General features: G+C 44.0%; 3 protein-coding genes across 4 annotated transcripts; all 3 read left to right on the top strand.

The window, feature by feature from the left end:
- The first annotated feature begins 307 nt into the window (after window positions 1-307).
- Window positions 308-9256, top strand: Yem (yemanuclein). Of its 2 annotated transcripts, none has more exons than XM_076320956.1 (11): window positions 308-634; window positions 2778-2897; window positions 2995-3096; window positions 3333-3602; window positions 3676-3835; window positions 3927-4344; window positions 4415-4576; window positions 4672-4749; window positions 5458-5571; window positions 5653-5832; window positions 6424-9256. In XM_076320956.1, the coding sequence occupies exons 1-11, from the start codon at window positions 440-442 to the stop codon at window positions 7682-7684; spliced, it is 3060 nt and encodes a 1019-aa protein (XP_076177071.1). In that variant the 5' UTR covers window positions 308-439; the 3' UTR covers window positions 7685-9256. The 2 variants fall into 2 exon arrangements, with proteins under 2 accessions (XP_076177071.1, XP_076177072.1); XM_076320957.1 differs by having other exon boundaries at window positions 3676-3832; window positions 6424-9255.
- A 297-nt stretch (window positions 9257-9553) lies between these two features.
- Window positions 9554-10980, top strand: LOC143151624 (uncharacterized). Its single transcript, XM_076320960.1, has 3 exons — window positions 9554-10188; window positions 10385-10651; window positions 10730-10980. Exons 1-3 carry the CDS (start codon window positions 9602-9604, stop codon window positions 10854-10856), a joined length of 981 nt encoding a protein of 326 aa, XP_076177075.1. The 5' UTR covers window positions 9554-9601; the 3' UTR covers window positions 10857-10980.
- Window positions 10981-11636: 656 nt separating this feature from the next.
- Window positions 11637-27881, top strand: Reptor-bp (REPTOR-binding partner). The gene is made up of 4 exons (XM_076320961.1): window positions 11637-11809; window positions 21951-22044; window positions 25464-25585; window positions 26530-27881. The coding sequence occupies exons 1-4, from the start codon at window positions 11771-11773 to the stop codon at window positions 26629-26631; spliced, it is 357 nt and encodes a 118-aa protein (XP_076177076.1). The 5' UTR covers window positions 11637-11770; the 3' UTR covers window positions 26632-27881.

Genomic DNA, 27881 nt, shown 5'->3' with positions numbered 1-27881 from the left:
CCGACTGATTTGAGTGGTGGAATATTGTAAGCTTAAGGCGTTTTGTAGTACATATTGTTATCGTGGCATAATTAAACAATTGATCATAGTTGCATTATTTTATTAAAGTGAATTTCATCGTAAACTGTGATATATTGTTAAAATAGTTACATATTTTTAAAATATCCAATAATTTATTGCAACAATTAAGTCTGCTTTCATGTAAAACATCGCAGTCGTGCGATGTAAACGGCATTTAAGATTATTTGTAGTGTCAGACGCATGCGTTAAGTTTACGGTGTGGCGGCGGCATCAACAGCGCACTCTAAAAACAGTCGAGCCGAAGATGGCGACGTGCGAGTGGCGGTATTGGTGCGGTGTTTAAGAGAAAGGACCATGTTGTTGCCGCAGTGTTCGCAGTGTTTCCGTGATCCACGTTGAGTTCGGTGCAAATGTAGGAATGTCAGAGGCTAAACGGGTACCTTTGCAAACCTTGGAGTTTCCGGAGTCCTTGGGCTACGTTGCGAAGAAGGAGAAAAAGGGGGAAAAGGGCAAACAGCTCGCGCCCTCCTTCCGCTTTACACTCACCCTGCTAGAGTCGAACGAGGAGGCATTTTCTGAGTTCAACTATGCACAGCTCCTCAAAGCAGCCGAGGTCAGTTTCTTCCTTTCACTCGTTAATGCATATACCAAAAGAAAAACAAAACCCACGACGCTCTATCCATACGGTCACGTTTGCCAAAACATCTCGTTGGCTGAGGCAAATACCGGCTATGATTTTGCTTCGCGTACATACTTTGACAAGAAACTGCAAAAATTCCAATGGGATCGACCATTTTCGTATTGCATGAAACGAGGAGAACTTGTGCGCGCCGCTTAGGTGAATTGTCATGTCGCGATTGCCGTATGAGATTCGGGTATCTCGCCATACGTATGGTTTTCTTATTCGCATATCTCTTTTTCGGTCAGGGTATACATCGTTGGTGCGCCTATAGACTGGCAGAAAAAGGTGTGATCAATTCGGAGCCATCGAATAGAAACGTCACAACGCGTTGCCGGTGTACGTTCGTGTCACGTATGCTTACACAAGGCACCGTCTGTTAGAAGTTTTCTTTGAAACCTAGTTACGAACGAACGTTTAACAATCGTTTTCACGACAATCATTGTTTAGCATGTATAAAATAGATATGGAATTATTCCTATAAGACAATACAATCCGGCATTGCGAATTCTCCAAAACGACGTGACTGTTATTCGTACGCGTATGCTTGTATAGTTTTTAAGCGTTCATAAAGCTACGCTACTTTTATTAAAATGTTTTACGATACATTGCGGAGCTTTACGCGTGCTTATCGCGGTGATCTTATGCGTGTATGGAGGAAATCTCGATGTTAATTTTATGATCGATGCACTGAAAACGAACTCGCGCTCATCGACGCCTATGTAACACGTTGCACGTTAGACTAAACTTGTATATTTAGAGCAATGCCCGATTATGTCTTTATATTAGTTTATATTATTGTTTTATTTAAATGATAATATCTTTATTGTTTAAAATGAATGAATTTTGTCACAAGTAAAGAAAAAACGTGAATCGAGTTTCAAAAGTATAATTATTGTAATTTTATTCTCTTTAAAAGTTTATGAAAGCGTTTCTGCATATACTAATACACGTATCATTAGATAGTTGCATTTAAATGAAAGATCAACGACTTTTATTTTTTAATCGTTTATGATTCAACACAATCGATATAATGTATCGACACGATAAAATAGATTTCATTCCGTAATTACATTTTTTATTAGTGTAATCTAAACATAAAATCAATTACTTTTAAATTTCGCCTTTGTGATTTGGATGAGATCTGTACCGAATATTTTGATGACGATAAAAAATATTGTTCGCAGATATAGAATACTTTTTTAATGCGCACTAAAATGTGATTGTATTATAATAGTTCAAAGGTTTCTACTTTCACGCGTATGTAATTTAATTATATAATTTATATAGCATTATATTTCAAATTGTGCATTTTTTACATGATTATAAACATTTTACGCAACTTATTTTTTAGTTTTTTTTTTATAAGATGAAAAGCTCAAGTTCGAATTTATTGATAATTGCATTTTTGTCGGGATCAATCAGTCGCCGTAGCGTCTCTGGTATTAGGAGAACAGTAGATAACAAGAAGTTGCGCGTTTCAAAGGAAAGAGCTAGAGTGATGCTTTCTGTGTAGTATGTGCTCCTGGTATCAATGGATAGCTTATGTCCTCTTTTGAATCAATTTATCCTCACCTTTTTTTGCATTCTTGTTATTAAGTGTGCGTGTACGCGCGTGTGTGTGTGCACGCGCGCGCTCGTGTGTTTGTTTTTCTTTGTTAAATATTTGTTAATAAATGAATTGCAAGTACACTTAATATTTTTTTTATATTTATTTATGCATTCAGTTTAAAATACATTAAATGTAACATTCTTGTATATGCGATGTTTAGCGAAATATAATTTAATATATCGATATTTAAGTTATTGGCAATTTTAAAAAAGCATTTTTACGCTTTCTGCATTGATACGCGTGATATTTGAATTTAATTAATGGGAGTATTAAAAACAAAGCTGATGAATTGCGTGCGTGCGCAACACGTGGACTATTTCTGAATTTTTGATAAAATAGTGAAAGTACGCGCCGGAGTTAAAGCGCACCGCAATTCGTTGTGGGTTAGTAGGTGAAATCCGGTTAACAATTGGAAACGATGTATTATCGTTCAAGTTTAAACAAATGGATAATTTTATTTTGTAGAAAAAACGTAGAAAAGAGCTTAAGTCAGGTGAAGAAAATGCAACTAACGGACTGTCATTCGATGATGACGACGAGGATGATAAACTTCGAGATATGGCAAAACGATTTGAGGCGAAATACGTACGTAAAATATAATTGATTATGTTTGGAACAATTAAGAATAAAAATTTATTTGTGAAAATTAATTCAGTATTCATTGTACATTTCTTTATTATAGGGAACATCTACTACAGGAAGGAAAAGGCATAAATACGATGATTATGTGGATTTGGGAGCTGGATACGATGAGAATGATTCTTTCATTGACAATACTGATGCAGTAAGCAAGATCTGACAATATTATTATTATTATTATTATTATTTATTATATTATTATTATATAATTATTTATTATGTTATTATTATTTATTACATTATTATTTGCGGTTGTTGTTGTTGTTGTTATTATTATTATTATTATTATTATTATTATTATTATTATTATTATTATTATTATTATTATTAATTGTAGTCGTCGCACATTTTGTGCTATTATATATCATTTTATTATTGTAGTATGATGAAATTGTACCAGAAGAGGTGACTACAGCTCATGGAGGTTTTTATATTAATTGTGGGGCTCTTGAATTCAGGACAGCTGATCGACATGTATTGGTTCACAATAATAATAATAACAACAATAACAATAGCAATGATGATGAAAGTAGTGAAAGTAGCGAAGAAGATACTGAGGATGTGGATAGCCCCAAAAGATCAGAAAAAAGAACTCTTAGCACAACGGATGAAGATGAAGCTGAAGATATTACTGGTGATCAACCAACAAAAGTAATTAAAGTTATACCACAGTATTCTTTATTTCATTGCTAGTTTGAACTAAAAATATTATTACTTTCTGTAGAAACAAAAAGTAGATGAAAATGGAGAAAAGAAAGCTCAGGAAAATATTATCAAAAAGAAAAAGAAATCCCAAAATCTACAAGATCAGCAAAATTCTCAACAGGATGGAGATACTTTGACTAGAAGAAAGGAGAAGGGGGAAACTACAGATGCTGAAGGTGGTCCGTTTATATATAGGATAAATTTTGACAATGATCGTAATATTCTTATAATAATAATATAAAACAGTTCTAAAAGGTTTTTAAATATTAGTTTCAGAGGATCAAGAAGATAAGAAAAAATCTGATAAAACAGATACGCAAAAGAGTAAAAGTACGTCAGATAAAAAGTTCGAAAAAAAGACATCTAACAGCAATGGTTTTGATGGGAAGAAGTTAGAGTTAAAAAAATTAGGTGGTAAAGATAGTAATATTGATGATGCAATAGAGAGTGTAGTTAATGCTGCGAGAGTTGAAGATGAATCAAGTAGAGACACTACGGACTCTGGCAAATCTAGATGTATAGGTACAGAATCTGAATGTGATGATATTGATAAAGAAGGAGCACCTTTGCCTGATTCTCTTCCAGAAAATGTTGTAGAAATAGTTAATAAATTGAAAGCACGTGCCGAAAATAGTAAAGAAGGAAAGACTAAATTTTTCAATCCAACAGTAACTGCATTATTGTTTAGGTATGCAACAGCTTTAGAATATTTGATAGTTGTACAAGATAAATGTTTAATATTAATATTTTTATTTCAGTTTAGAGAAAAGATTGAGGATGCTTTCTTCCCCAAATCTGAGGTCAGAAACATATGGGCACCTAGCACGATTTTTACCATGTAGTAAAATAGCCCTTCAAAATAGGGCAAAGAAATTGTATGTGCAAGATCTTGATTATAAAATAAAGGATCTTATACAAAGGTAAGACATTCTTACAGATTTATTTTACAAAAAGATTTTCATAATCTGAAATACACTTTTATGGTTTTGCAATCACTAATATTATATTATTGTAGGTTAAAAGAAGTCATCAATAATATAATGTCATCTGTGATGTGCAAGTATCTGGAGTGTCAAACGGTCGCGGAAGGAAAGTAAGTATTTATCAAAATATCCAATTCGTTATTCACAAATGATTGTTATTTGATATCTATTTTGTTGGATTCTACAGGACATACATTTTTTTCTTATATTAGTAAAAAGAACTTGTCTATATAATTTAGAATGGGAACTTACAATAATTTTCTATTTCTTAGTCCTCATTTATACTGGGATATATACCGGTACTGTTGGTAAGGTGCCCCTCGTAAGAGGAATCCCCTTTCTATTCTCGCCTTTCCGGTTGTTCTTTATCTTTATCTTCCTTTTTGTCTATCTTATCTCTTTTTCCCTTACTCTATTCATGCTTACTTATTGTTGCTATCTCAATGTTTCATATACATGAAAATAATTTAGATCGACCTATATGTAGAAAATGAATACCATTTCTTTCTCATTTATTTGCCAATCTAATAGAGATAGCGGAAAAATTACGGGGCTTTTTATCATCAGTATCAGTGTTTAGTTTTTCATAAGCATCATCTTTTTTGTATATCAATAGAGTTTTATATTTATTGCAATTAAATTTGACGATTACATGTAAATTTTAATGAAGGAATTTTTGGTATAAAATACAAACATTTGTTGTATCATGAAATTTGATCAACAATAAATGCTAATCATCATTCGTTATCATCACTGTGTTATAAATATTTCGATAATCATATAGCGTTTCTTTATTTATAACCAATGTCTCCTTTTAGGAAAATGGAAGGTTCGCCAGCTGATGCTGTGAGTTCCGATGATGAAGACAATTGTGAGAATTCGGATAAAGCAAAAATTCCTAAAAGACAATTTCCTTGGACAGAAGAAGCAAAGTAAATTTTTTAAAATTGATTTTATATATTCAGTAAAAACGATCTTGTATCGGTATATTATATTTTTATTTCGTTTTGCAGAAAACTTGTTTGCGAAATTGCGAATGCTAGGAGACAATGTTACAATGTTTTAAGACCAAGAAAATTGAGTATATACACTTTTGTTGGGTCATTTTTGCTACGACAGGTGTTACCATTGTGGCCGCAAGGATACATGACGGTGCATACTTTGTTAAAATTTGTTGACGAGTCTGAACCTGTGTAAGTAGCAGTATTGATTTAATATTAATATAGCTCTAAGTTTATGTTAAATTTCTGTTATGTTAAATGCTTTAACATAAAAACTTGATGTTGTTTAAATTGATATTTAAAAGCGTAACATTTTTCGACATTTAATTCTTTATTTTGTAAATAATAACTAAGGAAATTATATGTTTTATCACAATTAATAGTTCTATTTTGCGGTCATTTTATGTTTTAGGGAGGTGATTGTATTGGATTAATAATATATTTTCTACTCCTTGATTAAAAATAATGGATATGTAGAAAAATGCTTGTATATTATACAACATTTGACTGCATTTATTCTAAATAATATCGTAATATGAATACCAAATTAAATTTACTTATGATTGAATCATTCCATGTAGACATATAATTGTTTAAATTGATTGTAGTATTTGTTCAAAATTTGTGGTATTATCTATTATTTATTATTAAAGTCTTGGTGGCTCGATGATGATTTCGTAATTTTTACTTCATTTCCTTCTTTTGCATTCTTTTTAGGTTTTAAAGATATATAGTATCTCTTCTAGTAATATTATTCTTAACCATGAAATGGTTTGATTTTAGCACGAAGAAAAAACCGAAGAAATTGAAAGAGATCGGCAATGGTACTACCACCAGTTCTTCTGGAAATGTCATATACAATTCAGCTGGAAAGATTGAAACATCAACCATAAACAGCACCTCCTCTCAAGAAAGAGAAAAAGCGCCAGGAAATGTATCTAAAGTTCAAAATATTACGGAAAATTCCACAAATTATGTAAAACAAGGAACAATAAAGTCAAATGATGGTACCGAGAAGAAACAACATAGTATGAAACATAAGGATAAAAATAAAGATACTTGTAACTCTACACAGCAACACGAAAATTCGTCAGTTACGACTAGTAATTCCACTGTAGGTAAAATTTCAGTTGTGCCTACAGCTCAATTGATGGCTCAAAAGCCAGCTAAATGTCACGTGGAAATGATTAATTTGATGGATCTAGCTAATAGTTCACTTTCGATCACTCCGGTTAATGAGTTCCACAAATCGTCTACAAAAGTGAGTGAAAATAAAAAAGACGTAGTTTCTATTACGGCTTATTCTGAAACTTCGAATGTTCTTCCAAATACAAATGAAGTGCCTCAAAGTGGACATCATTCCGTACACAGACAGGAAGCTTTATATTCATGTACACAATCTCAACATTCTAACTATCCTGCAGCAAATCAAACATCACAACATTCAAAACCTATATCTCTGAAACACAGGTTACTACATGAAAATACTGAAACCAAGAATGATAAAAAAATAGAGGACAAAGATATCGATGTGTCTAATAAGATTGAGAAAAGGGATAAAAAACGAGAACGATGTATGGAAGTTAAGCACAAATCACACGATGTTAAAAAAAGAAAGAAGGATTCAAAAGTATTGGAAAAGCAAGTTGGGCATATTAATTCAGATGTAGCGCCTATACAGCAGCAGCAACAGCAACAACAGCAACCATCGCTTACGAAAGAAGAGCAAGAGCAAAGACAAAACGAAGAGACAATTGCTGCTACTAATTACTTGAGCCAAATTATTAACGATGATGTGATTCCGAGAGGAATAACAGACAAACGAAAAGATACTGGAATCATTCTAGAAGAACCTGTAAGTAATGTAGTGCAACCAACGGAACAAGAGAAAGACGTTCAAATGGTGATGAGGTCATTAAAGGAGCTACAAGAATTACAAGAAATGAAGTATTCTCCAAGTAATTCACCAGTTAGTACTAATATTCAAAAACCTAACAAGTCAAATGCGCAGTGTACTACTTATCAGGACGAATATTCTATATAATACCACGCTTATATCATAAAAAAGATGTTAAACTAAAGTCTAAAGAAGAATCACAATGGTAATAATATTATCACCGTCAAATAACGTGCACTATAGACGCAGATTATATTGAACATAATGAGAAAAGCCAGTGAACGGATAATAATTTCATAGAAATCTATAGGCGGACTTTTCAGTAAATCTATATTATTTTTCATGAAAATAAACAAGTGTGGGACTGATCAGAATTTCTTCCATTACTACAAGTCGCGTCATTGTGGATGACCAAAATCATACGCAGCTGATGAATAGCGTGCCGCGATAGTATTGTATCGCATCAATTTTTAAGTATTTTAACAAACCGCCAAATTATGTAAATATATTAATTCATTCGTAGTAGTTTGAAAAAGTGCGTGTACAGAGTAAGTATAAATTATGGAGGTATGTTAATCGTATAGACACTTGTAAATAAGTTAGCGTCCATTCATCGCCGAGAATGGGGTGGTCTATGAAGATCCATTTTTTATTTCACGGCGTATCGCTGCTTGATAATTTTCATACGAGTCTACCAGCAATTGAAAGTTACTGGTATACGGTGGCGCGTGTACTGACGTAACTTTGTTTTATCGAGAAACCTAATTGTGAAGTGCTTCTTTTATTTTTACATACTGCCACGGTATGGGAGGGGCGAGCTATCGCTGTTAGTAAACATTTGCTTTTTGTGGGTTCCAGTAGTATCTGGCCATTCTGTATCACCGAGCGAATAAAGAACATTTCGAAAGGTGTTTCTTTTACGCACGAACTGTAATTATGATTTTGTAATCTAATACAGAAAGAATGGTACTTATATTTTTCGACGTATATTCGAAATTAAAATCATTGCCTTCCAAATTGTTGATTCATAATCGAATGAACATTTTCTAATTTATTCGTACAGCGTAAAATGGTATACGCAGATAAGAAAACGATGACTTTCTTATTTGCAAGAGCAGATGAATTGCAGTAGAACGGCGAAATATTGTACATTTCTACGTTAATTATAAACGCAAAAAGAAAAATAAAGTGAAACATGTATTTAATGTATTCTAGCGTTTACTAAAGTTTTTTAGGTTTTTCAATTGGAGAAAAGTTATCTCGATTATTAAATTGTGTTAAAAACTGCAAAACTGTATAGCTTGGTATGCTGCTACTTGGTCAAACGATCAATATGAATAACCAGAGTGTAAGAGAAAGAGAGTGTGCGTGAAAGTACTATTTAGAAAGAGTTACGATATTTTTGAAACACAGATGACAATTAGTGATGTATTATATACCGCATACCTTCTTCTCCCCTCCCATCTTACCCTTTACGATACTTAGAGTATGATTAAAACGTCTTGTACAATTCTGCACCGAGAATTTCCACGAAGACGACGTAAAATATAAGTTTTGAATATTTTTTACAATATCTATATATTTCTTACCTTTACCTTTAACAACTATACTGTAGAGGTGCCTCTAATAGTATTCGTAACCTGTAAATAATATATTCGTAGGAATAATTTATTTCAAATCATTTTTTTTGTATTATTTGTAAGTTTTAACGCATTAAACGAATCTTAACGTAACGAGTGTTTTAAATAGAATAAAGTGTCTGGATTCAAACAATATTTATTCTTGTAACAATAGTTTTGCGAAATTTTGAATACAGCGGATCAATTCGGTCGTTTCGCTTTATCGATCGACCGGCTTATTTCCTAATGCGAAGAACGGAAAAGTCTCGAAGGTCGTGTTAATTCGTTGTCTCTCCAATGGACGTTTCAATTTCTCTGCACAGGATGCGTTTCGTTTTGTCGCCTACACAAGGTCGTTCCCTTCCATATAAGAGAAGGCGAACCGTTCGACAAATAGTCAGTCGACAAATTTGATCATTAACATTAATGGAAGTTACTTTCAAACATGTCACCTTTCATTTGGAATATTTTACTTTTCGTGTTCGTTCAACGCACTCTTTGTGCCTCTGATTCTATTACTCCGCAGGGCGATGAACAATCAGGATCTTCCTTATCGGACATCGTGCAAGGAAAGATCGAATCGGGCCGTGTAATTTTCGATGATAAGAAACTAAGTAGAGAAGGTAGCGACGCTCGTAACAGAGGGCAACTAGGATTTAACGAGCGCAAGCAGGATGAAAAGAGGTACGACGATCGAGATACGATGAGCAAAGGGTTCGACAAAGGGAAGCATAGTTTAGGTGAATTCGAAGCCATCGATCAGGGGAAGAATTCTTTTGAACGGCACGGCGGTGAATATTACAAAAAAGGGCATCGCAGGACCGGTTTTAGCAACAACTACCATAAGGACGAGTCGGGAAATAGCTCGAGCTTTTACGACGATACCGACAATGAGGGGGGCCATAGGTCGTCGGGGAATAGCGGCGGTTATTATGGGCAAAAATCGCAGGACTCGTTCAGGGACGGTGCTCACGATGTTTCCTACACCGAACGAGATCGAGCAAATCAGGGAACGTATGACAATAGAAAGAAGTAAGTTACCACGGGTCATCTTATGAATATCCAACATTTTAATGTGGATGGTTTTTAATAAGTGTGACGTGTACATTATATAAAGAAACGAGAGATGGAATTCAATATCGTGATATACTCTATATTGTGTAATTGTTACGTGTATAGAAAAGTAAAACGAAGAAAATTAAAGTATCGTTTTTATCCTCTTATTTAGTATTAACGATTATCACGATTATACCGGAGGATATCGAAATGATTTGTACAAAGACAACAGAAGAAACTATTTTCAAGACGAGGCAGGACGATACTTGGATCGAAATGGGAAAGCGATTTATTATCATAAGGAAAAGTCACATCCAATTATTCGTTATCGTAACGATTACGAACCGTTGTACAGGGATTTCCGTTATAACGTAGATACGTTACCTAGAGATTACTACAAAGAAGATCCCTACGTTATACCTCGTTCGAGGAATTATCGGTAATTTCGTGCTACCATTAAGGTTTTATCGCGGTGTTTGAGTCGCATCACGTCAAATTGACAATTATTTATTTACAGATATTTTCCCAGTCGGCAAAGGTATTACGAACGAGAATGGTACTATCCTTACAATAGACGTTACGATAGAAATTATCGAGACGATTTGTACGATAATGAATATTTACGCAAATACAGACGCAAATAAATTTAACAGCGAATATTATACATTTTAAAATATAACTTTTTTTATATAAAAAGATGGAACTCGAAGTCGGCTCGATACAATATTTAGAACGTAGATATTTATATTACAAATAATAAAAAAGTGTATGTTTATTTATATAATTATTTTCCATGCTCTGACCTTTAATATTTATTGTAATATAGTATATACCAGAAGGTCCATCGCTGCCATAAATAACGAGTATGATAAAGCCTCTGTAACTTTATTACATTTATTGTGAGAGATGATACTTTAAACGTTGATAACCTCGTAGCGATCTTAAAGAGCTATAGACAAGGATCTTTTTGTAAGGATGTCGTTTGTAACTTACGGCTAGAATTTGGTTGGGTATTTATGATGTTATCGTAAAAGATAAAATGAAGCATAGTTAAGTAAACGTTAAAAGCGTTCGTACACGTTCGTAGGATCCAGAAGTATTCAGGATCAAATTGGTCCTTTTCGCTCATTGTACGAAATTTTTAGGCTTCGATGTAATAATTTCTATGTCAAAATATTTCACGTTAACGGGGGATTTCAATCACAGAGTAATGTTTCTTCGAGTAATCTAACATTTCCGGACAAAAGAACATTTCAAATGGTTAAATTTTCAAAAGGTGCGTAGAAAGCATCCGCTCGTTTATCGACCGTCAATTTTCATAGCAAGTTCAAGGTATTTCACTGTTTCGCCGCAAGTGGCGCGACGCTTGCTGATCATGACGTAATCGAAAATACTCGATAGTCGGAGATCTGGGGGTCTGCCGTGTGACCTTGCAGTGTTTGTAAACAGACACACGTTGTTGCAAAGTGTCGAAGATAAGACGGAATCACGATCGAACAAAGCGTGTCACGAAGAATTCTCTCGTAAAACGTCGAAAAGAAGCAAATCTACGGAAGACATGGAAGTGGAGCCCATGTGTATCGCAGAAAATGAAACGGTGAGTCGACAATTTGTGGAAGCGACAAAGTGACAACGTGCTCGCGTGATGCAAACTGCCATGAAAAACAGGCAACAAGATTACGCGCGTTAAACGGATTACACCATATTGTGCAAAGAGGGCGCGCGTACAATGTGTCTGTTTCTTTGGGACATTTGTTGTTTCCAGATTGATGACAAAGGGTATTGTTTCTTACGTCCGATGTTAGAACCTGTAGGATCGAGGGTTTGGCAAGAGATCGTGGAAAGGGGGAGGGGGCACGCATAACCGAAGGGTGGCTATCGTTTGTGTGTGCCGTTTCGTAGTGTGTCGTATAGTTAAGCTGGTAGCGCTCGATGCGCTGTTTTGCTCGTTCTTTCGCATTCTTGTCAACTGATCGCGCCACTTGTGCGTTTTCGTTCATTCGATCGTCAAGCGATGACGTTGCTGTCTTTAAACGATCATGTGATCATCAGGCGCGGAATATACGGGAGTCCGTTTTGATAAAAGATAGCCCGGTATTTAACGTTCATACGCAACGTTGCCACGCGATTTATTTCGTTAAATGTATGGTTTGCTCACAATGTTGAACAAAGAATGCACGTAAATCGATTTTAACATTGGGAATACATCGATACGACGTACAATAATGTATCATAAGAATAAGAGAGCGAGAAGATTATTCCGAGTTTACTTTGGTTCAAGCGATACTCGAAGAATAAATAGATTGCGCAATACGAGAAAATATTGAACGGATAAATAGTGCACGTGATTTATTACGCGACAATTGTTCTCTGTATTATCTGCTAATACTTGACTGTTTAATTCCGTTAGCAAAAGAGTTGTAGCAAGAAGCAACACAGTGTGTCAATTTTTCGTCCAAAACAAGTGATAAACGTATTGAAAAGTATCCGATCGAACAATACACGTCATTGCAACGCGACTGCATTTGCGAAACTCTAATACGAAGTAGCAGGAACTGACAGAGTATCGTTTGACCCCAAGAAAAGTATTAAACGTAAAAGTGACTTTTAGGGTTTTGTACAAATTGTGGCCAAATTGTGAACGTACGATTATTCAACGTATTAAACATACGAGACGAACCATTAACGTTATCGATTTGAACTTCGTCGAACGATCTAGACGATTTCCGATCGGTCGAAAAATGAAACGCACGGTTTACCTACGCGTTGAGGAAGTTTGAAAGTTGAGTCAGTGTTGCGCGTATTTCCGTAAATCGCCGCTACGCGTCGCGATGATCTTTCGTGCTACCGGTCGCACTGTTTGGGCACCGGTACCGAGCACCACGTCCCTGAACGCAGTGTTCTAGCTCGACAACTGCGCAGTTGACACAGCTCGCACGTCGCGTATCACCGGTGAGTTGCAATAGACACTTTTTACTCGCTTTTCTATCGTCGAAGAAGACCTTTTACAGCGTCTTCGCCATGCGTGCGCGGTGAGATTTGTTTACTTCGAACCAATCGTTGAATTAATTCCGTTTCCGAAACGTCTCGTACGCGCCCTATTTTCCAACGATGCCCAGTTGATTCGGTTCGACGAACAGTGTGCTCACTTTTTCGCCGGTTAGACAACGAAATCGATGACACTTGTTTACGAGAACGATTTTAAAGTTCGCGAGTCTCGTAGAAAGAATTTCGACGCGGTTACGCACGAAACGCCGGTCGATCGCGATACGTACATAGCCAAGTTGGACTCGGTCGCCTACACGCGACGCCACTGCGCAATTCAGCGGTATTTACGCGGTTATCGTGAGAGAAGACGGTGTTTTCGATCGCAAAAATTCTAACGCGTACACAAGATCGTAAGGAAAAACGAGTTTGTCGCGGAGCGTTCGTAGGCTTCCCGGCGATAAACGGTTTCGTATTTAACCTAAGTCGAGCTCGTAATTTACGAACGACGCGTCCGAGATAATTTAACGTGGCGCTGTTTGCCGGACCTTACTCGTATCTTCGAATTTTTGGAGCGTCTAGCGACATATTTCGAGCACGAAGGTTAGGAATCGTAAGGTACTTGGTCTCCATCGGTGTTTCTTCGTTCTCTAATGTAAGTTTCGATTGTAATTAATTTTAATTCGTTTTAAAAAATGTGATTAATCTTAGGGATGGATCGATCGATCGATCGATCGATGATTAATTTTCATCGTTTCGTTGCTCGAAACGGTGATCGATTAAATATTCGCAACGCGCGATTTATCTCGCGTAACGACACCACGGAGATCGAGAGAACTCGATAACATCGCCTCTTCCTAATATCTCGTCGGATAAATGGCGCACCGTTTATTTCACTGTTCCTACCTTGTTACCCACCGTGTCCTCGAAATTACGAGCTTCATTACTGGCTCGTGTCTGCAAACACTTTTCGGTCCCAAGCGGATTCACTCGGCAACGAGAAACACGTTACGCGGAGCCTATTTGTTCGCTTTCGGCAGTTGATAACCATCGAATCGCGTACGCGATATCGGTACGTGCGTGAATCGCGATGAAAATATTCTGTTACGTCGACGGAAGGAAAGGGTGTAGCGTGGAAGGGAGATTCTTGGCAAGGGAGACAGGGTTCCGGGTACGTCGCGTTAAAGGGAGCAAAGAAACCGCGCAATTTTCGTAACGTTGCTCGGCAGTATTCACCGTTGCAATTCGCGTAAAACTGTCGCGAGATTTGGATTTCGCGCGTCGTTCGCGAATGTTGAAATTTCGGCCGTTGCTCGACGAGAAGAGACTCGAAACTCGTTACGCGTTGCAAAATTTGTACGCGTCCCGTTGGGTCGCAGCTTGAAATTTTCTCGAATTTTTCCTCGCTTTAAATCTCGCGAAACGGACGCGATCGTTGCCGATATCTTCTCTTCTCCGATCGCTCGGTGTATTCTCGAAAAGCGTAGGATCGTGGTCGATGCGTCGTTTGCGTATAAATTATACAATCGTATCGTACAATGTCTACTTATCTCGTCGACTCGAAAATCACGCTACTTAAATATATTTGCTCTCTCGGCCGGTTCGCCGTCACGCTTCCCCTGTTTCGAAATAAATCGGACCAAGTTGATCGTACAACTGCGCAAGACATACCCAGAGAACCGTAAGGGCGAACTCGGTCGTTAAGGGATGCAATGGCTCGCGGCGGAGTACATCGTAATCATCTTCCGGTCAGTGTGTCCTATCGAGATCTCGATACGTTTTGCGAAGCGATCGAAGCGTGGCGAACGACAACATCGTCGCGACAGATGTTCCTCGCCTCGTAAATCTCTCGCGACGACTGCTTATCGATACGAGGCAACGTTCGCTCTCGATACCTTCCCCTCGACCTTCCTTCCATAAATTCTACTTTTAGACGCGAAATAACCGACCGCGTTGCAGCTCTCGGCGAAGAGTCGGCGCGCGGGTCAAAAATCGTCGCGTAGGCATTTCTGGCAAAAGGTTTCTGGCGGTCGCGCGCAATCTCGTCGGGTTCGCGAGCGCGTGCGAGCGCCAGCGCGAGAGATACACGCTCAAATATTTGTACAAAGTTGTTATCGTTGAATCGAATCGAGTCGTCGGTGTAAACTGGTATTCCCCTTGCCACACACCTCGGTTGAATAGCGGACGAGGTCGCAGCTAAATAGTTGAACCGTGTTCCGACCTGTACATCGTAATTCGAGCGAATTCCGCGAGGTCGTAACTCCCGCTCGCGCGGTATCGCGACGATACCCGAATCGAGCGAATCTTAGGTCGAACCGATCGTTTCGGTGGTCGAGAGAAAAAAATTTTTACGCTCGAATCGACGAATGTATCGTAAAATACGACACGCTGGTAACTGCATTTTCGGGGAGTTACGTCGCGGAGGATTTTCGAACGTGTACGCGCGGTTACAAAGGGTGTGAGAATACGGGTGGAAAGTAAATCGAAAACGTCGAATAAACTGTTTCGATACCGCGGTTTCATTTTGAGAGAAAATCCGATCCGGTAAATTCGTCGGGGACGCGTGCGACGAAGTACCATCGCCCGAACGAACGCGTCTCTCCGTTACTGATTATTTCTATTTGCGTTGGTTTTAGTAGACATTGTCGGTAATACGATATTAGTTGTTTCAATTTGTTCTAGTCAATGTAGCTGGTTCCGCGAAAAGTAAATAACGCGACTATTACTGTTTGCACTGTCCGACGCAAATAAAAATAACGAGTAATGGACGGACACGTTGGCCAGACCGTGTATACACGTTAGCCGACGATGATACACCGATTCGTCGTTGGTACGGATTTCGAAATCGAGCGATAATTACCGACGACTATCGACCGATGGTATCGTTACCGTGAAAACGTTTCGCGTGTACATTTTCGGTGAATCGTTCAAAGTCGAAAGAAATCGCGCGTCGAAGTCTTTAACGCGGGACCGAAGAACGGTTCACTAACCGCGAGACAAATATACCGGTACTTATCCTAAGAGATTGTTCGGTCGTCGAATTTTCAGACGACGCGTTTACGATGGCAGTTTCGTTTACCTCCGTTTCGACGTCGGGAGGCACCACGTTGAAAAAAACCGCGATTCGAGAACGCCTGTATAATAGCATTAATCGCGGCGCGACATCGACCGCGGCAGATATATTAGACTCTAAATGGAAAGCTCGGCTCACGGCCGCGAATTTCGCGCGGAAAACCGGCGTCCAGGTAAATTTACGGGATTTTCGCGGCGGTGGCGGCGGTGGCGGCGGCGGTGGCGGCGGTGGCGGCGGCGGCGGCGGTGGCGGTGGCAATGAGGAGGGGGGTGGCGCGATGATTTCGCGGTGGCGCTTTGCCATTGTATTCGCGGAACCTCCCTCCGTTCATTGTTACGTAGCGGCGTCGGTGGCGCGGTTGGAAAATTACGAGGCTCCCTTCGCCTCTTCCTCTTTCTCCTTCTCTCATCCGGTCGCGTTAGTCTCCGGCGAACAATGACGTGGAAAAGCCCAAGGAGGCTTTAACGCGCGCGTTCCGCGTTGTTGCCTCGTTTTTTTCCACACACACCCCCCTCCCTCCCACTCCACCCCGCCCACCGGTTTTTCTTTTTTCGTCGGAGCGACCGTTCGCGCGATCCTCGGAGGAGCAGCGCGTCCTCGTCGTCCTTTCGATTTCATGTCGAATTCACGAGATTCACCGGAGACGCCTCCGCCTTTGCGCGGAGCTCGATCGTCTGATTTACATGCAACGAGTTTTCCAATATGCAAGAGGGAGGAACAGCGAACGGAAGGTTCTCACGGCTAGGATTTTCCACGGGATAGGAATTTCGCTGGGTAACGTTCGGTGTCGGTCCCGAAGCTCGTCGCCCGAGCGAGATCCTTTCGAACCGAGTTCGGGAATTTCGCGAAACCGGTGTAGAAACGAACCGTGGACCGTCGTCCATCGATTCGGAGAATCGTTTCGTTCGTAACGTCGAATAAGAAATAACGGGCCGTGTTCGAATCGTTCCTCGTATCCTCGAGAATCGTTCGCGAAGGTTCGCGCGATTTCACGATTCCAGACGCGATCGGTTCGGAAAACGACTCGATCGAGCGAAAGAAACTAACGTAGAAACCGAAAACCGAGGTCCCGAAACACCGCAACGCTTGTCGGAAACAAAGCCAACTCGATGTTTCTTCGTTGTTCCGTATTTAAGTCCGCTTTCGAATCGAAAGGACCGTTGCCGAGCGTAGCTGCCCGTTCTGAAGTTCATTTACATTCGTCGGGCCGCGCGATCCGTGCCCGGTTCCGTTCGAGAAGCGCTCGCTCGAGTCGCGACTTCCTCTTGCGAGACTCGTTTTCTGGGTCATCGTTGGAAGAGCGGAGGATCGCGCAACCTTCGACGAACGGAGGTAATAATAAGGTTGTACGCTGGTCGGATTCGGTAACCGCGCGCGCGGTAGGTTCGCTTCAGCGGTAATGGTCGAAAATGGCTGCCGCCTACGCTCCGACCGGTCCGCGTTCACCTAGCACGTTTTCGGTATCGAAACGACCGATCGCGGATCGTTCGGTCGTATCGATCGCGGCCCGATCGTAACTTTGGAAAAAAGTTTCCCACCGAGATCGTCGGGGGACTGGAAACGAGGGTTACGCATCGACGCCGAAAGAGTGGATAGATCGTCGATGGACGATCGATGTCTTGCGAAATTCGTTTCGCGCGAAATATAAATAACTCTCTCGCGCGCGGCCCCGATCGTCGCTTTCGGACAAGTTGCGCGCAGTTCGGTCAGCCGCGAATGAAAATTTCTTCTCGTGTCCGATGTTTCGTTCCATTCGCGTTCGTTTCGTTTGTAAAACGAAGCGGCCGAGCGTTTATCGTCGCGGCGAGTTAAGACGTCGTCTTTTCCGGGATACTCGCGGTTACATCGAAGCCAGCCGAGCGAATTACCGGTCGCTAACGCGCGCTCCATTCCTTCTAGTTCGCGGAACAACTTCCGGACGATCGCCTTTCGAGTGGAAAGCCTTTAATTACAAAGGCACGGAGGAACCGTTCTCGTTCCGTTTCTCCCACCCTCGACCGAGACCGCTCTCAAATTTCACGGAAAGAACTCGTCGTTCAATTAATTTTCATTATTAACGGAATTACTCGCGGAAGGGAGACCCTTAGCGAGACTCTCTTAAACGCGTTAGCCACCGTCTCACCGTTCCACCCTCCCACCCTCTCTCCGTTACTCTCATTACGCCGAAATCTTCCCGCTTCTCTCTTTCGTCGTCCGGTCGTTTTACGTTTCAACCGCTCCCGTCAATTTTTACGCGAGCAACACTCTCCCGTTTTTCTCCCAATTCTCGCGAGTGCTTTTCAACACGGACAGAGACGAAAGAATTTTCAACGCATCGTCGACGATATTGACGGAAAATACGCGGAGATAAACGCGGGGTCTTTTGCACGCGAGAACGTATACGTCCGGTGGAACGTCTCGCTTCGAGGTCGCTTCCGAAAATGGCTACCCGTGTATTAATTGTTCGAGCGCGTTCGGTCGTTTCGAGAGCGCCTTTGACACGATCGGGCGGCCATGCGTCGCGCGTTCGGCTCGTAGAAGGTTTATACTAGAAACCGAGAGCCGCGTGTGTGCCGCCGAGACGAGAGGAGTGCGTTCACGCCGCTAGATTCGATCACGCTCCGCGCGGCGAAGCCTTGGCGCGAATCGAGCCGCGTAACCCGGCCTTTGCGCCCGAGAAATACGCGTAAGAGGAAATCGCCCGGCGAACTGGGAAACTACAAAGCCTCTGTGCTCGATCGTTTACAGTGCGGTTTACGAGCTTCCGGCCCGTGCCGCGGTGCCGTCCTACCGAACATCCGGCTCCTCCAACGATCGTCACCTTGCGAAAGATCGTCTCGAGTCGCTGGCCTACGATCGTTCCCGATTCTCGATCTTATCGTTCGAGTCGACTCTCGTCGCTTTTCATCGAGAAAGTACTTTTAAAAAGATTTTACGCGTTCGTCTTTTCGGTAGAGTTCAGGGCGATTCGGTAGTTCATATAATTCGAAACGATAAGTTCGAACACGGAGATTCGTCTAGCATTTTCGAGCGCGATACAACTCCGTCTTCGAACCTACCGTTTTCGATCGTCTAAAAGCGAAACGTAGCGAACACCACGGTGATACGGACAAACGGAATACTTTTCGAAGGTCGTGTTTTCTCCGTGTTTCGAGAATCACGCTCAGAGGAGAAGATTTCCGTTCGACGTCCGTACGAATAATTCACAGCGGTCGAGTTACCAACAAAAAAAAACAGCACGGGCGTTTTAAGAGCGGAACGAACGTTTTCGAGCGGTGAACGAATTCCAGGGACCGGACGGTTCGTTTCTGCACCGATCGGATGTACGGGAATACGTGTAGCCGGGCGATCGGAATTGTCAGCCACGGAGATGGCGTACAGGTATCGTCGGTCGCGATAGGGTCGGCCAGGAAATCGACGGAAGCGTCAGCGCGAATGAACGCGTCGCGACGCGTCGTTCGCCGAGTTTCCAGACGTTCCGGAAGCTCGTACGCGCCGAGTCCGACGTATCTCGCGATCGAAATTGTGCACGGATGTGGTACAAAGGAGCTCGATCTAATTTTTCCATTTAACCGTTCCGTTCTCGCGAGTGAATCGTGTACTCGGCTTTAAGGCGAGTTCGACGATGTTCGCGATAGACGATTCTCGGGTACAGACTCCGAGGATCACGGGCGACCGGTGGAATCCTCGCACGAGCGCGTTCCCGTATCGCGCTACTCGTCGCGAGACATCAATTCCATTTTCCGTCCACAAAGACCGTGACGGGAGTGGAAAGAGACCAGGACCGAAACGATAGACAGGGTAGACGGAAAGAGAGAGAAACAGAGAGAGAGAAAGAGAGAACGAGAGTCGTGGGACAGGGGCAAAGGCACCGGGTATACAAGTCGGAAGCGGTCGAGGGAAAGAAAGAGGATTCGAGGAGATTTAATACCAGATAGGATTGAAAGGAAAGGGATAGGGCCGAAGGTAAACAGCTCCCCTAAAAGGGGGCAGAATTTGTATTTTGTCACCCTCGAGCACATGCATAGCTAAGCCTGCGGCCGGCTCTTCGCTCGTCGCAACAACCGTGCTCCGGGGACGTGTAAATTTTAACGGGTCGCGCGGGGTCGCGACACGCCTACGCTGTGTACGATACCCGCGCGCGACGACCTCCTTTCTTCCTCGCGAGCTGGACCCGGAGATCGATCTTCGACTCGTCCCCGATGGATTCTCTTCTTCCCCTCTTCGACGGAAAAGATTCCAAGGATCCGAGTCCGCGTTCGCAAAGTTCGCGCGCGAGTTACCGCTATCGATCGAATTCGTTGCTCGGATTCGCGATCGGGAGTCGTCCGTTGTTTTTCCCGGACGAGAAAATTCTCGACCCCTGTTTCTCGTATCGATGATCGTTCGTCTCAAAACTCGTCGATACAACGCGCGTTCCGCCGCTTCGAACCGAGTTTTCTCGATGGCCTCCGAAAGTCCTCGCGGAACAACCAACGTTACGCCAAGGACGACGATTCCTCGTGTAGCTTTGCCCGGTCGATTCAACTCTATGACTCGTAACTCAAAGATTCTTTCTTCGTGCGACTCTAGTTCCGTTCCGTCGATTCCGTTCGGTGTTCATTTACCCACGTGCTCCCGGTTTCAACGGCCGCGTCGAGTCGAAAGATCTGCAAACGTTCGCGATTCGTGCAACAGTTCGTTACGAAGCGTGTTTCGATCTCGAGGAGAATCGTCAGCTTCGTGGCGAATCGAACGAACGAGAAAACGAACACTCGATCGGACCCTACCGGCGAGCTGGTCTCCGTGCAAGGTTACTCGCGCTTCTTTTACCAGAGATTCCGTCGTTTCCTCGAGGAGCGGTTTCCCGTGTTCGAAGACACGCCCTCGGCGAATTGACTCGCTAATAGACTCGTCGGTCGTTTATAATCCCAAGGACGTTCAGTGCCTCTCGAGCCGCGTCTGGACCCGACGAGGAACCTGCGAAATCGTGCGCCGTCGCGTCGGGTCGAACGCGTTCAACGCCTCGAGCGACGATAAAAGGATCGTTATTGGTCTTTTACCGTAGCGCGATTCGGTGAACGGCGCGTTACGAACACGAGGTCGTTTCGAGCCAGGGAAGCGTCGGTACGATGGAGATCCGTCGTAGTCGACGGGGTTGCGGAACGGCCGCGCGGCCGCGCGTTACAGCCAACGTCGAGGTTTCGCGCGGAGCTTTTAGCGGACTTAACGGAGACGCTCCTCGTGACTCGATAAGCTTTTGTTTCCATTGAAAACGTCGGGCGTTGTTACCACGCGAACTCGAAGCTACTCGTTCGAGATACTAATCAGCGGTAGGAAGTAACAACGGATCGAGCGGTATTACGTCGCCGTGGGGACTCGCGCATCGTTTCGGTCTACCTAGCCCGCTTCTGCGTCGAAATTATCGACGTTAACGGCCGATGATCCGCGCTCGAAGAGTCGCGGTCGTGTTCTCCGTTACTTTCGCAGCGCGAGTGTGTAACACTGGAACGAGTACGAGTAAGCGAGAACTCGCGCGAGAGTACTCGGTCGAATAATTTCGAAAACGCGGACGAGAGATCTCGTACACTCGTGCGGACCGCGCGACGACTATCGAAACTTTCCGCTCGTAATTTGCGGAGAGAGTGTTCTCGCGTCGGTTAAGTTTCGGGATATAAATCAAAGTCCGTGGCAATTTTACAATAATTTGTTTTCATTGCAGGAGGGATCTCGCGGTGACCGGAAAGAGGGGGGAAAGAGGGGACGGAAGCCTGGAAGGAAGGCGTCCGAGAGGACGGATATGAAAGCCAAGCTCGGTAAAAATCTTCTTAACGTATCCGTACGATCTCTAACAAACCGAGGTATTCGAACGTACGAATTCTCGCGATCGTTTCTGCGCATCGCGCAAATCGATGTTCTCTTTATCGAGAACGTCCCTCTTTCCCGTATCGTACGTTCGAGTGCCTCACTTTTCGCGTAAAAAAATCGGCGCTCCCAACGCGTTCGATCGAGTTGCGTTCTACTCTTCGATTTGATACGTTTTCGATACGGAATCGAAAAGCCGTAACACCGGTAGGACACTTTGGGAGTAGCCGGTATCGTTCGAAACGTGTTTCCTCCGAGAGGCAACCACGAACACGAAACCGGCCGTGTCGCGCGCCTAAGAAGTCGGATTACCTCGCCGGTGAAAACAAGATGTAACCGGGCGCGTTACACGGGACGCGCGAGAAATTACACGTCCGTTGATTGCGGAGCGTCGAGAGGCCGTCCGAGAGTCCTGGACTCGCGACACCCTAGGAATATTTATCTCCGCCGCGAAATGAATATTTATGTCGGGTCAGCCTGCCACCGGGAACCGATGTTCCCTGTGTCGGTGGCCTCCTGATGTACCGAAACGACGGAAGATCGCGGGAAATTTCGCAATTTCGTCGGTTTTCCGAGGAGAAGCTTCGTCGAAGACGTCGAGGAGAGGCAAACGGGTCTGTTGTCGCGATCCGTGTATTAATATTTCGCCCGGTGATTTTTACCAGTTTGGAACCGTTTCTGGTGTTATTTTTTTGGCCCGTTCGCGGTCTATCGCGAGCGATATTTTTCGGTTTAGAAAAATATGGTGTCGTTTGCAAACACGATGGACAGCGGAGCGAGTATTCGATTGGAACGAATCGTTTATTCGAGCAGAGAGGCAAGATACTACGGTCGAGTTGGTAATTGTTAAAAAATATTCGCTCGGGATAGATCGTAATAGTAATCGGTGGTAAACGTTCGCGATCACCACGTTCCCTGGATCGTACGAGCAACGGTACCCTTTCGCGGACGAAAGTTTTCTTTCGACGTTCGATCGAAGGTGAACTCGAGTTCGGTTAGCCGTTTTCCTTGGTCCTTCTTTCTCATTTTTGACAGGGGCTCGACTCTCCGCGGTATACCGTCTTCGGCTACGAGCACCCGAGGAAATCGCGCAGACGGAACTATCCTCCTGCGGATTCGATGTTTCTATAGCGTGTGCATTATCTCCCCGGCTGCTCCCCCGCACATTCAAACTGGTTTCTAACGTCGAGAGAAAGCCTCACGGTCGCGGGAGGAGGTCGGTGGAAGGGCTTTAAGCTCGTTTTACGACCAACGAACTTTCGCGTCCGCAATCCGGGTGCTATTCCCGGGCTCTGCGGGCGAACCGCGCGATTCCTCTTACATTCTTGTTGTACGCGATTCCGTAATTCTCCATTTTGGTTCCCAGTTTCGCGGGGCTTTCCGCGCTTTTCCTACCACGGTATCGACGTTGCGGCGTCGCGCAATTTCCTCGTATTCCGAGTTCTTCTCGTTTTCTCCCCGATATACCGTCGGTCGCGATTCTCGATGTCGAGGCGATCGGCCGAACGTGAATCAAATTTCCCCTAATTTCGTTCGCACGGACGGAATCCATCCCTTCGGGAGGATAGCTACGATTCGCGAAACTGTTCTCGCGCGGTCGCAGCCGGCAGTGTTCGTTCGAGGGCCGATGGAGTTTCTTCGATCTCGTCCAGATGCTCGGCCGCCGGCGGATCCTAAATGGAGCCGCAAATTGGCTCCGCGAGGACGCTTAATTTCCGCGTCGAGCCAGAATCGATTATCCGGCAAGCTTGCTCGAACCCCTAATGCGCCGTGCCGGCCGGGACGAATATCTTTCCGATGGAATTCCGTTCGGTCTGGATCTGGCTGGTGGATCTCGCGAAGAGCCGATAGCAGTCCTCCTTGTCGGTGATAGGTACAGCTACTTTTTAAAACGGAAGGTCTCCGCTGCGCGAGAGAGCGACGGGGACGTTTATCGCCGTGTAAAAGGCGGGCTTAGCGAGCCGTGGACGCGATAATAGCCGCGATCCTCGAACGTAAAGGGCTCTATTGCGCCGCGGTTTCGAAACGACGCGAAATTTACAATATCCTGCACCGACCCGGCCCGTTTACCATCGATTTTATCCGTCCTCGCTTCCTACCCTCGTCTTCGCGAATATCCACGCTGGCACGCCGCGTAAACCGCCGACGGAATCGCGTTCCCGCCGGTGAAAAATCACTCGTCGCGTTTCGAACATCCGCGAATTTATCGCCCGATGGACGCACGCACGCGCACGCGCGCGCGCGCTCTCGTCCTTCGCCTTCGTTTGTAATTTTTGCGCGGAGAATTTATGGGAGTTCCGGGGGTTGACTGGAACCGGGGAATATTTACCGACGCTCGTTTTTCTCGCATCGAATGGTTCGCCGGTGGTCTAGCCGCAACGCGGGTCTTGCAATGTGTGGGCAACGACAGGGATTGTTGTTCGATCGCACGGTTAAAAGCGAGGATCTCTATGGGGTGCGAGTTTCGGTGTTCGAGATTCCTCGCGATCGGCGGGGACACGGTTTCGTTTCGCTCGAGACGGCGACGCGCCGATATTCTCGAGATCGTTGGATCGTTTTCCACTTTACACGGGACATCTGCAATCTTTGCGTAACATCGGGTTGTTCGGATAGTCGTTGCGTTCTCCAAAACGGAGAATATACAATTTAATAAAGTGTTTACGCGCTCTGAAAAAATCGTGTTTCATTTTCACCGAGAAAAAAACGAAACGACTTTCCGAACAACGCCCAATAATTTTCTTCGCCGTGTTTTGTCGTTCGCGATACGATCGATTAGCGCGTTTACAGTTTCGGATTCCGGTCGAATCGCACGGGCACGATACACTCGTCGCCTCGAAACCGTTTCGATTCGCGCGAGAAATGATCGTTCGGTGGACCGTGAACCGCGTCGATACGATTCGAGTCTATCCGGAAAGAAAATCGTACGCGTTGCTCCGTTATGGTGCACGTTGGCGCGCACGAACGCGCCTTTAACGCGTTTCCGGAGGTACCGTTACGAGCCGCGAATTTTTACAGTCGTCGGGCATTACCCTTCGTATTTCTCGGGATATCGAAAGGTGACGCGATGTTTGCCTTTCCTGGACGAGAAAAGTCGCGCGAGAAAACATCGTTTCGAAAAAATACCGTCGAGCGTTATTAGAATTTCCGTTCCGCTTATCTCGAGGGCGCCAGACGCCGAGCGGGAAATCCGTTTCGCGTCGTTAACGCGACGTGCCCCGTCTTCGGTTCGTAAAAAAATTTATACGCTCGATTCGCCGAAACGTAGCGGATACCGTTCAACGTGTGCGTGGGTTGCGGGTGGGTGCGTAAGATAGGGAGCTTCCAGGACCGTTTTCTCAACTGTTTCGCGCTTTTTCGTTTGTTTTCGCAGAACGAAGTCGGCAGAGTGCGCGGGAGTGTCGTGCTCGAAAGAAGCTGAGGTACCAATATCTGGAAGAGCTGGTTGCCGATCGCGAAAAGGCTGTGCTCGCTCTTCGAAAGGAGCTGGACATGGTAAGTCCCGTTTCGATCCTTGTCTCGATCTTGGCTCGAGACGACCGCGTAGATAATCCTTCCTCGCGAGAGACGAACGCGAGAGTCGCTCGTATCCATTGTTGCTCGCGCGAACTTTTCTCGCGGGTCGTTGCGCTTTAAAGTCGTAACGCGTTCTCGATCGAATAGCCGTGGCCCGTTTATTTTTTTCCCCCGCGGTCCAAGCCGAGTCGCATGCTCGCCGGGGGTGGTGGCATTCCGCGCGTTATTATCGTAAATTTGGAACGAGCCGAGAAGAAGGAGAGCAACGGCCGTAGGATGCAAAGTTTTTACCGGAGGACCGTAAACACGTCGCGTTTTTCTTCTTTTTTCCTTCCTACCCGGTTTCAAGTACTTACCAACGCCTGCCTGGAACTTTCCGGAATTAGTTCCGCCATCTAGATCGCAACGGAAGATGCGAGCACCGTGGAAACATTGGAAAATCCCGTATCTTTCGTTTCCAATGTCTTCTCTCTCGGTTTCCGTTTGCGCCGGGGAATACGAATCGCGCGGTTCAAAGATTCTTTTTCAAAAAAGCGAACGTCCAAGTTTCACCGTTCGCTACCGACGATCGAGCATCGGAAAAATCAAGAGCAACGCGCGTAGACTACTCGAAAAGGTACGTATCCGTATCGTCATCGCTAAAGCGTGTGTTCCATCGATTTCGAAGTAACACGGTCGCGACGAATTCGTCATCGCGTCCACCTTTTTTTCCAGTTCCGTCGACCGACGACGTCCGTTCCTCGCTTCCCGTTTCCCGAACACCGGACGAAGATCGGAGCCAGTCTAACCCAGTTATTCCGTGCTAACCCTCCAGTTTCCCGAAGATATTCCCAAAAAACGCACGCTCCGAGTAGAACGAACGACGCCAGACCGCGCGTGATCCGACAATCGTGTAATCGTGTCGTTTGTTACTTTCTTTTCAGTATCGACAGTGGGTTCAGGATTTGGACGCCGGACAAGTTCCCGAAGGGCTGCAGCCGATGTTGGAGGAGTTCAGCTCCATGAAGCAGGAGGAGGTCAACTAACCGAGGAGAGCGAAACACGAGTCACGAACGTCGAGCTCCGCGAATTCTTTTCAATGTTTACGCTTTCACCGCGATCGTACTTTGGTAGTCACGAGCTTACTCTTATCCCGTTCCCCGTTGTTCTTCGCCGCCGGAAGAGTCATCGGGGAACCGATCGTCCCCGCGCGGGGAATTCCGATTCTTCTCGACGGCTTTTTCACGATCCTGTCCGACGTTTGCATCGGCGGCGTTTGCACCGAGGTCCGCACCGACGTTCGACGATCGGTCGAGAACGCAAAAAGGAGAAAAGACCGACCCGTCTCGTTTCACGATCGTGTCTCTGCTTGATTTAGTCGTTGTCCGCGTCCTCCTCCTCTCGTCTCCTCCCCCTTTCGATAGAGAAACCAGTTTGGCGTTGTTGTTTCTCCGGTTGTATTATTGCGTTTTTATTCTATTTTTTGTGCGCTGGTACCACGAAAATCGTTCGTTTCCCTTGTTGCTTGTTGTCCGTTAAGTTAAAAATATTTTGTTTTATTATCGTTGAACGGCGACGATAAGACGCCAGGGTCGGTTGGGCACGGCCTGGCGCTCGATGCACACTCGTTTCTACAACGGGTGGAACGAATGTAGCGATCCACTCGAGGCGGACACGGGCGGTCCGTTGATCGATACCCCTGTCGGGTACGAGTCGCGGAACGCGTCGAAAAGATATTTCTTGCCCACGGGGTGCCGTGCTCGACGGATCCGAATCAAAGTTTTTCTCCTTCCCTCGCGGAAGTTTCTTTCTTCGGAGTTTTAAAGAAAAAAGAAATGTCACGTCGACCCTTGGCGAGATCGCTGCGCTCGTTCCACCCATTGTACCTACTGTACGTACCTTCTTGCATACGATTGTTTAGAGATTACGGCGGAAAACGGTTAATATATCCCTGTTGACGCGTCGACGAAGGACGATCGTTGCGTGCCGTAATCGTTACGCAGCGTTCGTCCGTTCCGCGACTCTTTGTCCTTTGTGTGGGCGTTATTCGTTGAGCGATTTGGGCCTTCCTTTTGAAAATTACTCGCCAGGAGCGTTTTGATTTTCGTCGTGACACGCTGCAGCCGCAACCCCCGCGGCAACCGATCGTCTATATGGAAGCAACGGTATTTTTGTACTGCGAGAGCTATAATTTGTACAGATTACCGATATCGCGTGAACTTGTTCATGTATGTATATACACCTGCAAAAAGTCTAGAGTGCGAATAAAGTAATTATTTTTAAAGAAAATCACCCA

This window comes from Ptiloglossa arizonensis, chromosome 9, assembly GCF_051014685.1.
Source record: "Ptiloglossa arizonensis isolate GNS036 chromosome 9, iyPtiAriz1_principal, whole genome shotgun sequence".
Lineage (NCBI taxonomy): Eukaryota > Metazoa > Arthropoda > Insecta > Hymenoptera > Colletidae > Ptiloglossa > Ptiloglossa arizonensis.
Note: the sequence above shows the minus strand (reverse complement) of the source record. Positions and strands in the feature narration are given on the sequence as shown.